This window comes from Melanostigma gelatinosum (assembly GCF_949748355.1).
Source record: "Melanostigma gelatinosum genome assembly, chromosome: 7".
NCBI classification, from domain to species: Eukaryota; Metazoa; Chordata; class Actinopteri; order Perciformes; family Zoarcidae; genus Melanostigma; species Melanostigma gelatinosum.
The window spans coordinates 4820351-4830929 of record NC_136640.1 but is presented as its reverse complement, the minus strand read 5'-3'; the positions used below and the strand labels follow the sequence as shown (position 1 = coordinate 4830929).

At 47.7% G+C, this 10579-nt stretch overlaps 1 protein-coding gene across 3 annotated transcripts in view; it reads right to left on the bottom strand.

Annotated features, from left to right (window-relative positions):
• Positions 1–1369: 1369 nt before the first annotated feature.
• Positions 1370–10579, bottom strand: part of sik3 (SIK family kinase 3) — a gene marked incomplete at its 5' end in the record, with an annotated part of 35071 nt that continues 25861 nt past the window's right edge. For all 3 annotated transcript variants that reach the window (XM_079272081.1, XM_079272082.1, XM_079272080.1), the window contains 11 exons: positions 1370–4505; positions 4730–4856; positions 4943–5072; positions 5369–5523; positions 5612–6360; positions 7023–7147; positions 7234–7403; positions 7796–7905; positions 8111–8169; positions 8512–8631; positions 9719–9860. In XM_079272081.1, the coding sequence (XP_079128207.1) occupies positions 4735–4856; positions 4943–5072; positions 5369–5523; positions 5612–6360; positions 7023–7147; positions 7234–7403; positions 7796–7905; positions 8111–8169; positions 8512–8631; positions 9719–9860 (1882 nt within the window). In that variant the 3' untranslated portion in view covers positions 1370–4505; positions 4730–4734. The remainder of the gene's footprint in view (positions 4506–4729; positions 4857–4942; positions 5073–5368; positions 5524–5611; positions 6361–7022; positions 7148–7233; positions 7404–7795; positions 7906–8110; positions 8170–8511; positions 8632–9718; positions 9861–10579) is intronic.

The following is a 10579-nucleotide window of genomic DNA, read 5'->3' as shown; positions in this document are numbered from 1 at the left end:
CGTGGAACTGAATTGTGGTGGCTGGAGGAGAGTAAACGGTCAGTTCATGGGGGATACTTCTCTTCCTGTCATTCATCCTTCCTGTTAATCGACCGAGCATGTTTAAAGTGACTGACACACAGACGCTCTTCATGGCTCACTGAGACTGAGCTCAATTACTTCAGACTGGGAAAGCCTCTGCAGTGCAGCTGCACAGACCGGAGCAGCAGCATGCAGAGCACTGCAGCCCAAAGGCAGACAAAGGAAACACGCCTGTAGAACAGGTGTATGTCCTGTGCTAATGACAGCATTTACGCTTCAAATACTCTTCAGGAAATACGGCCATGTTTCGTCTTTTATCCCCTTCTCTCTTGTCCTAAACCAAAACGAAACAACCAAAAAGCAATGCATCTAATAATAACGTTATATCCTTTTACCGACAAGCATCAGCGGAACAAGGAACAGAGGGTTAGGCTTCATATTTAAGACATTTGCATCACTATAATGTAAACAGATACAGATAACGTATTGCTGACAGGACTGGTTGGTGCCGGACATAAACAGGTAACTCCTGCTGCATCAGCAAAGGAACCCATTCACCTTTCACCCCGAAAACATAACAGAAATCATTTGTGTCTTGAAAGATTTAGAACTACCGTGAGCTCTCCAAAAGATGAAGTGGAGGTCGGCTGTGAAATAGAAACATTCATCACATTGCAAGACGATAAAGAGGTGAGCTTATTGAAAATATGTTGATATCAGCCGATAAGCAACAGGAAGTTACAGGACACAAAGGCCGAAGTAGGCTTGTGGTAATACAGAAAGTCTCTATTACATTGTTTGTCCACTAAAGAGCACTGATAAGTGGACTTTCAAACTGTAAAATGTCCCAGCACGTCACATTAACATGTCTCTGGTATCCCGATCGAGACGGTTTATATTATGTTGTACAGAAATCATTTTTGGTTAATTGGTCAATCGGCAAAGAAATGAATCAGGAACAGTGTTTTGTCATTCAAGAAAAAAAAAAAAAGGCAAACATTTCCTGCATTTCTCCGTCTTATGAGAGAGTGAGCTTAGTGTCTGGGTATTTGACTGCTGGACAAAACAAGCTATTTGAAGACATCTCCGAGAAATGAATCATTAATAAAAACAGCTGTGAAATTAGACATCACGTTAATTGCAATAGTCTTAACATGAAATAAATCAACGGCGGCATGAAAAGTAAAACGTGAAAGCAAAGTGATAAGAACGAAAACCGTGTTGTAGTCCAACACACATGGTCCTTTATGATTGCGGTAACGTCGTGTTCAAACTGCACCATCAGCGCTTACAAAGCTCCATCACGACTCAAAGGCCTGCAGCAGGCGACACAAAGACACACAAGTCATGACCTTTTTAAATTAGTTCTTTATTGATATATATTTATTTATTCATCTCAGTTTGGTTGATATTCTTTTTAATCATTGTTGTTGCACTTTAGTATTTTTGTACTCAACAGAAATGAACATAAACAAAAACAAAGAGACAAAAATGAACCAATAGAAAAACTAAATGAACCTAAGAAACAGGAGCAGAGCTGGCTGAGCAGGGAGGGGGAGGTCTGATCAGGCAGAAGATGCGTGTGAAGCTTCACCTCTCCATCATCTGCAGTGCTTTCCACTCACACGCTGTCCCTTCCTGTGGGCACCTGCTCCTTACCTCCCAAACACAGATCTGAAGCATCACGATAGACAAGCCGGAGCCTCCGGTCTTAATTTTAGAGTTTCTATCCCGCCGCGGGACAAGAGACACGCAGTGTCTTCCATTTCAGCCGTTTCCTCTCCCAATAACTTGCCCGAGTGCTCCATTGTTTTCTCGTTCAGATCTCACTTCTTCTGGCTTGCTGTAAACAACGAAGGAACTCAGATCTGATCTGAAAGAGGAACGAATGAGAGCTGGAGGCAGGACGGACCGGGAACACCAGTTCCTTCTGCCAAAGAGACACGGACTCCGCTTTGGGGAAAAGAAAAACAGAAAATGCAAAAATAATCTCGTGAATCCATCCTCCTTCAGTGTTAACACTCATTGTTTTAGAGGCTGTGATTTTACCACTAAAGCTACTTCCAACTGCTCTGAATGGGAGCGAGTGTTGGCGAAACAGGAAGCGACACTGTGCGAATGAAGAGCGCACGAAAAGTCAACCGCTGCAGCCAGGTGTCGTGAAGTCTGTCCAGTACGGATACATACAAAGTGGAGCTTTATTCTTCGCACCACAGTCTCTTGCTGGCCCTATATGGACCCAGTGGGTCCTGTATATGGGAGGATAAATAGAGGGTCCAACAAATAAAACCAAATTTTAAAAGAAGGGCGGTTCTGTCTTCTGCTGTGGTCCGACGTGTGCTGTAGCCTCCATCCGACTGCGGTAGATATGTTTGAAGGTCCGCCCTCGTATTCCTCTGCTGCGAATACAGTCCAACTGGAGATGTTCCCTCCTGTGGTCGCATCCTGAAATGTTTCCCTTTGACGGCTTGGGAGGCGTGTCCAGGTGGGGGGGGTAATAGTAGTTGTAGTTTCCTCCTTGGTTAGCGTGGGAGGAACCGTGTCCGCAGAGCGTCGTCCGATCAGAAGCCGATGTAGTAAAAGGTGGCGGGAGGATCACAGCAGAAAGGCGGGGCAGCGAGAGAGGGAAGTGGGTTTGTCCGTTTCCACACATGGGATGTTTAGAATGATATGTCAGCTATATTACAAGTTATTCCCTCAGTTTGTTGGTTTTTTTGTGTCTCTTTTTGTCATTTTTAAGAGCGTCAAGTCTCTGTAGCACCCGAACCACCCCAGACAAAGACCAAAGCCTGACCCTGTACAGCCTGCCTAACTACCCCGGTAACAGACAACAGGCCCGACATCGACAAGAATGACAGTCACGACAACATCCAATTGAAATTATACTTAAAAAAAAAAAAAAGCAACACAAAATAATTACTTTCCTCTTATTCAAGTGTCTCGATATGATAATATTAAAACAAATAAGAACAATCTTTTTTCTGAGACAGAAGGAGCAGCTGTCTCTCTTCTCTCCTTCCTCTTTTGGCTAGAAATCTCACGATTCATTGAAACAAAAAGAAGACATTTTGAAGACATCCAAAAAAACACAAATGATAAACAATACCGATATAAAAACAACCTCCCCAACATCTAAAATCAAAAAATAGTAACAAAAAAAAGAAAAGATTTGATACAGAAATTGCAATAGCGTTCTATACATGGCATCACTGTACAAGGAAAGGAGCAAATGTCTGGTAAAACTACCCACAATGCAATACACTGTCACTGACATGGGAAGGGAGGATTGAACAAAAGGGGGCATAGTTTGGGGGGGGGGGGGGGGGTGAAAAGCTACAGCATGACAGAGAGCGAGGAGCTGCAAGGAGGTGGAAACAGAGAGAAGATAGCTTGAACCGAAAGTGCAGAATTACTTTAGTAATCAAAGAACAATGTTGTCTTCCTTGCAACACAGAACCGTTTTTCCTTTAATAATAATAATAATAATAATATTCATTATAATAAAACCTCTTTCACAGAAAACAGTAATAACAATAAGAGTAACAATATTGACCGTAATGCCTACATGGACATTAGCCGTAAAAATGAAGTCTAAAAGAAAATAAAAGAAAAAGGAAATGAACGGAAGAACAAAGAGAAAGAAAAACACTGAGAGCTGGTTTGTCCTGTGCGATGACGTCACTGAGCTCCGTCTTTGGAAGGAGCGGTTTTTGTTGCCCAGTTGGAGCCTGACCCCAAAAAACACACCCGCCACCCGGCCCAAGAAGAGACTTCAGCCCGCTCCGGAATGATCTGCTGCAGGAGGACAGCAGGGGGGGGGGGGGGGGGGGGGGCAGACTGAACCTCTCAGACACCCTTCCCCTCCGCTCACCTCTTCTTCTCAGTCATGTGCACACACATACACACACTCTCTCACACCAAATGTGAATACTTTGGGTTTGTGGCAGCGGTGTGTGTTTCTTTGTGTTATGGGACTCTATGTTCCTGCAACTATGACTGCAGTAATGCAATGGCCGATGAGACACATCATGCCAACAGTTAATAGAAGACAAATGGGTGAAAGGGAGGGGGGTTAGGTCGGGGCAGCAGTTGGGCGAGGGGTGTGTGTGTGTGTGTGTGTGGGGGGGGTCGAGTCGAAAGAGGGAGGAGTGGAACCCCAATCTACCCGTGATGGGAGGTGAAAAGAGAAGACAACCTGCGGCAACGAATGCTGGATGTCTGTGCAGGAAATGCTGGCACTTTGACCTTTGGAATCCCGAGGCCCCACCTGTGACCCCCCCCCCCCCCCCACCCTCTTAATGTCTGCACCCCCCCTACACACTCTTGCGCAGACTGCCCTCCCAAGGACCGATGGAGACAGACAGATGGACGTGGAGCGCCCCCGTTTGGGCAGAGAGCGGTGGTTTGGCGTGATGCTGCTCAACTCAAGTCAACACAAGTCAGGATGGCTGATATGGACCGCTGTACACAGGAGACACCCCCTCCTAAGAGAAAGAAGAAACTATTCATATTTGGAAACATGTTGCGTCAACTATGACTTGTTTCTTTAAAACATTAGCTTCTTTGGCCACACACTTTCCTTACAAGTGTGTAAAAGTCTTGAATTTGCAATTTCATATGTGGCTGTTTAGAAGTGTTTGCAGCCATTTAAACTAGACAAAAATGAAACATAATCACTCTCTACTGAGCCTTTGCTGCACGCGGGTACCTGTGCTAGACCCCAGCCTGCTCCATGCTGTACTGCAGGTCAGGGGGTTTGTAGCTGAGGAGCATGTCACTGGTGCAGGAGGAGGGGTAGCAGGCCGCCGCATGGAGCTCCTCTTCCACATCACACTCTGCACGAGGAAACACATCTTTTACCGATATAGACAAGCACGTATTGAAGTTCTTAAAAGTGTCCTAATGCACTTCTCCTACTGACCCGACTCTTCCCGCTGGCGCAGCTGCTGGCTTCCCGTCAGTGACGTCTGGCTGAGAATGTCCGACATGCGAGCGGAGCTCAGGGCCTTCCCGGCCAACAGGCTCATTCCCGACATGGGCTCCGCCTGATCCTGGACAGAGCATGAAGAACCGTTTTAGACGCAGAAAAAAAAAAAAAACAACCTCTGATACATAATGAGCAGCCTCGAGAACTTTGTTTGGATGATTGAGTAATGCTAATAGGGTGTGGACGCCCCAAGAATAGGACTTCTAGATTCATTCGGTCACGCAAACCTGAAGCTGTTATCCTTCTAAACAGAAAGCGAGATGAACCGATACGTCACACTCTCCAATATTCACATGCCACAGAAATGTGAGCTTCTTCCTGCCATCCGCTTGGCATTGCACACTGTAGCGTTTCACTCACATAGGCATCGTCACAGGTCTGGATGGTGTGGTGGCGCTGTAGCTGTCCACGGGACCTATAGGCGTCACCCTGGGGAACTCCTGAATAGCCCACACCATTATGATCAGGCACCTCCATGGCCTGCCCTTGGGGCCTGCACTCCGCATGCTCGGATTCTGACAGAAAAGATGTGGACACTGAATGTACTGTGTGAAAATAAAACGTTCTGTAGAGTTTCATAACAGCTGCGTCAACGTGTCTTACCTCTAGATGCTGGAGCGTTCCTTATGAAGCCCCCATGGCTGTGTGTAGGGGAGGTATAGGGCGGGGTTCCTCCTTGGGGGGGCCCCAGGAGCTCATGGCCTTCTCCTGCCTTGGCCAGCAGGCCCTCGTGCGGGTGGTTGTAGCCAGCTGGCACCTCGTCCTCCTCCATGCTCTCCGAGTGAGGTAAGGGGCAAGGGGCCTGGGCCGGGTGCTGCTGTGGCTGCACGTCGGGTGGTCGAATCTGGAGGAGGTGGTGATAGTGTTGGCCTCCGGGGGCACTCTGCTGCGCCGGCAGCTCCAAGCTCTCCCCCTGGCTCAGCTGGCGGAGAAGCAGCATCTCTCCGTACTCTGGGGGCGCACCGCCGGGCGGTGTGGGGGTCGCCGAGCACGGCCGGGGGCTGTGCCTCTTCAGCAGGGCGGCCAGGTCTTGGGGCGGCAGCCTGGGGTCGGCGTGGCCCGTTAGAGAGTGGCGGGGGGACAGGAGGCCCTGCAGGGTGGGGGTGACGTGATGCTGCGGTGGGCGGTACTCCAGAGGAGTCGGGGAGAGCAGGGCCTGCTGTAGTGTAGAAGGGGGGCCGTATGTGGCGGCCCCGACCACCCCGCTCTGGTACTCCTCCAGGCCCGGGACTTTGAGGGAGGCTCCCTGCAGGTAGTGGCTGTAGGCGCACCGGGAGGCGGCGTCGCCGGGGAAGAGGTGGGGATTAAACTGAGTTTGGTCATAACCCGATGTGAAGCGGCCAAGGCTGCGACTGGAGGACAAGGAGGGAATGCAGAGGATAGTTAGCTACCTGTTTGTCTCACATCAACATGCTACCAATCCTCTTCCATCATAGCGATGCTGTCATTAACATCACAGCACATCGACAGACTAGTCTTCACTGAGAGGTGTAAAAATCATTTCCAGAGGATACATTCTGAGATTTCAGTGTACATTTGAAGATTGTTACACAACCGCTCAGCGAAGGCACCGACTACTCACTGACTACTTTAACTGTTGGGACCTCTACATATACTTCCAAAACATCTACGTCCACTCACTCACCCAGCTACACTGAGGTGGAGAATCTGTTGATGTCATCTCAGCGAAGTTGGAGGATTGGGGATTTACATTCATTTTTCAATACCGGTAACAAATAAAGTCTTCACTGTCGCACATAAACTCTCTGGCCTGAGCAACAGTATTGCTGACTACAGTTTCAAAATAAGACGTCGTAGAAAATGGGCAGAGATGGCAGAAATGTAAAACACAAAAAAACAGTTAGAAACAAACAATGATGAACAAAAACACAACAAATAGCATGAAGTCTGTTCAAAGCAGCGATGTCATGGAGAGAGAAATAAAAAACAAAAAAAACTGAAGAAGACAACAAAGAAAATGGCCGCCATCAGCAGACAGGATGGGCGGGGTCACCTGTGCGTCTCGGCGTTGTCTGCGCTCAGCTGCTTCCCGAGGACTCGGTGCCCCTGCGTGGACAGAAAGCCGCCCTGTCTCTGTGCTCCGCCTCCCAGCTCCACCTCTTGAACCTGAATGGTCACCTGCACAACGTTAATATTCATTATTGATCCAAGACCTTCGGAGAGGCTTCGTTTGAAAGCAATGCGTGCAACCATTGCAAAGTCACCTGCTGCTGTTGAGGTACACCCTGTGCCAACGGTACGGTGGGGCGAGCAGATGCTGCTTGCTGATTGGTTGGCAGGGGGACTCGAGTCAGTGCTGTGGGAGGCGGGCTGCCACTCTGGCCTTGATAGAGCGCAGGAGCACCGTGCTGGTACTGCACCGGTGACGGACCTCCTGGAAGAAGAGACAAGTCGGGAGAGCAAAATCTCAAACTTCCTGAAAGCTGGCATCATGACACAGAGTTCTCTTTTTACCCACTTAAATCCCTCTGGGAATGAGAGCAACTAGATTCCTATTACTACCTTTCAGCTGACTGTTAGGCTTGGTCCCGACTGACACCTTAAACGAACTAACTAACGTCTGTGTTTATGCACAAAATAAAGGCGATAAATAACAAATGTAAGGCTAAGCTGTGACTGAACAGTCAATAAGTGTCCTTTGAAATAAGTCACCCATCAGAAGATCATAACCAGTCGAAGATGGACTTATCCCTTCGTTGCCCTCCCGTCTACACCAGCTACAATGTAAAGAAGCATCTTAAACACTCCAGCGATCGCTTCACTAACCGTGCCCTTGCATCATGCCTGCAGAGCAAGGCGGAGGGCTCTGGTCGGGCTGTCTGAAGAGGTGGTTGCTGGGATGTGTTGGCGGAGGGCTGGATGGCTGGATGTGCAACCTGAGGGAGGACGGGGGAGAGTAGGAGAGGAGAAGAGAAGAGACCGTGATGTAACACTTCAGTCAATAGCACTGCACCACGGTATCACGTTCATTGTTCACCGTTCAATAGCGGATGAGTAATACGCCTGTGTGTGTGTGTGTGTGTGTGTGTGTGTGTGTGTGTGTGTGTGTGTGTGTGTGTGTGTGTGTGTGTGTGTGTTCACCTCTGGAGCTGGTGGGTTAGGTGACTGGGCTGGCTCTCTCCATGGCCTAAAGACAGACCCTGCAGGCGAAAAGAAATCAAATAAGACATGATTTGCAGACGGAAGTGCTCATAAGGAGAGAGCGTGTCCTTAAGAGAGGACTCAAGCTGAGGAGACAAATGAGGCCACAGAGCAGGATACCCAAGCCGCCAGTGATCCAAATCAATAGCACTTACTACGAAGCTTACATCTTTGTTACCTGACCTTGTAAAGCATTGGGATCATAAAAACAGAGCTCGACCCGTCTCACACGAAAGATTATGAACAGCGGCAAACACCGCTGTAACCACCGCGCACGGGGAAAGCGTAGCTTCGGTCTGTAATGATGTCTTTGTGACGGCTGCCGCGTCAGCGTCAAATACCTGGATTTGCTGGTGGAGGATTATTTGCTCTTGCTGGTAGAGGATATGCTGTTGCTGTGTGTGCTCCAGGAATCGCTCATCCTGCTGGGCGGCGTACATTTTCTGGAGCTGCTCACACTCCTGTCGGAAAACACAAGAGACGGTCCCCAAATATTAATCACAATATTTAAAAGAAAAAGTAGAAAATGACATTTTATCTGATCAGGGGTTCTTTGAGTGAGTTCACCTCTTCTCCACCCGTGTTAACCCCCTATACACTTGAGAGCAATGATGTTCCCAGCACGTCACCGCATGCCCGAGAGGAAGCACCCACCGTGAACGTGATGATTAGCCTCCCTCCCTACGCCTCCCTCTGGGGGAGCTAATCCCATTGCAGTGCGAGTGACGTGACGTCTCGAGACCCGGCTTGAGGATTTCTCAAGCGAGAGATATCAGAAAGTCCGGAATGTGTCGGCGTTGAACAACGGTGCTGTGATTGGTTCAGCTTGTTTACACTTTGGACGTCACATGATTACCAACAGCAAAAGATAAGTCTCATAAAACTCTTGTTGTAATTTTGCTCTGTAACTACTTTGTCGTGGTGTCACCTTAAAAAAAAAAAAGAAAATTTAAAAATACTTTGCCTAAATTGTCACATTGTAAGCATTTAGAAGCAGTGAGCTGCTGTGAAGCTCACTGCTAAAAATGAAAGATGTGCTTCTTACTGCCGCGTGGTTGTTTTTATTTTGCACTGAATTGTAGCCGAGACCAGAGGAGAGAGCACGAGGGGGCAGAATTACGAATATAACCATATACCCACACAGCTAGCCTGTTACTTTCTCAGAGGAAATATGTGCATCACAGTGGTCCACATCTAGAGAGCGACTGGTGTTGTTCTTGGCGCATAAAGCAGCTTTACAGTGCCAGGAAACCTAAGTTTGTATTCCCGAGAGACGAGCTGCGATGCATCCTTATTTCTGCACTTTTCGCCTTGAGAGCCAAATATGTTGCGCCACTGTTGGAAAGCACCGAGCCGGAGGGGGGGTTAGGCCAAAGGGGACTACAGAGCAGGGGATTTCTGAAATCTCAGCACCTGGTGAAGTCGTTGGTTTTGATCAGTACACTTCTTCAGAAATGCCTTATTGCCTCCTACAGACCCTTAAAATAACACAACTCCATGTATGTCTTCAACAGATGGCAGCCCTCAACAGTGAGGAGTGTGGCGTACCTGTTTGAGTTGCTTAATGAGGCTGCTGTTCTCCAGGTGAGCCTTGAAGGCCTGGATGGTGGCGGCTCCGTCAGAAAAGCGTCTGACCGGTGAGAAGCGCTCCATGGGGAGATGAAGGGTGTTACAGTCCTTATAGCTGGACCTGAGGGGGGGACCACAGGGAGGAGACACAGATACGTGTGTACGCACACACACACACACACACGCACACACACAAATAACAGACACAGTGACACACACACACACACACACACATTCAGTCACAGACACAGAAACACACACGAGAAGCTTGAGCTTTTCAACCGTGCACAAAATAATACAAGTTACATGAAATATAATGATATGATATGTTGAGTGTAGAACAGGGGTTCTCAAACTGCTGATCGTTAAAAACATTCAGAGAACCACCATCCCAAATAAAATAACTAAATAAACTGGGCTGAATATATATATGTGTTGTGCCTCCATCAGCTGTAACGACCAAAATAAATAATCTGCTAACCCATCCCCATCACTGCCTGCCATTATGGATCCACATTTAATGTATTCTGCATCATCCCGGTTCTCTCCTACGTCACTTTTTCATCGAAAATGTATTTCGTGCCACTGCATCGGTGGGAATGTTGGCGATCGTCTCCTGATCATCTGTCGCAATTGACGTGATATTCAAACGTAAGTGGTCATTTAATTTAATCATTTTAATATTGACTATTTTTACATTTAGTTATAAAGATGACTAGCTTTGTAAATGACCAAAAAACCTTTGTATTTATATTTAATCCATCCATTGTGCAGTACCTCTGCAGCCCACGAGATGGCTCTCTGAGGCCTCACTGAGTTATGAATAGCTGGTGTTACAAA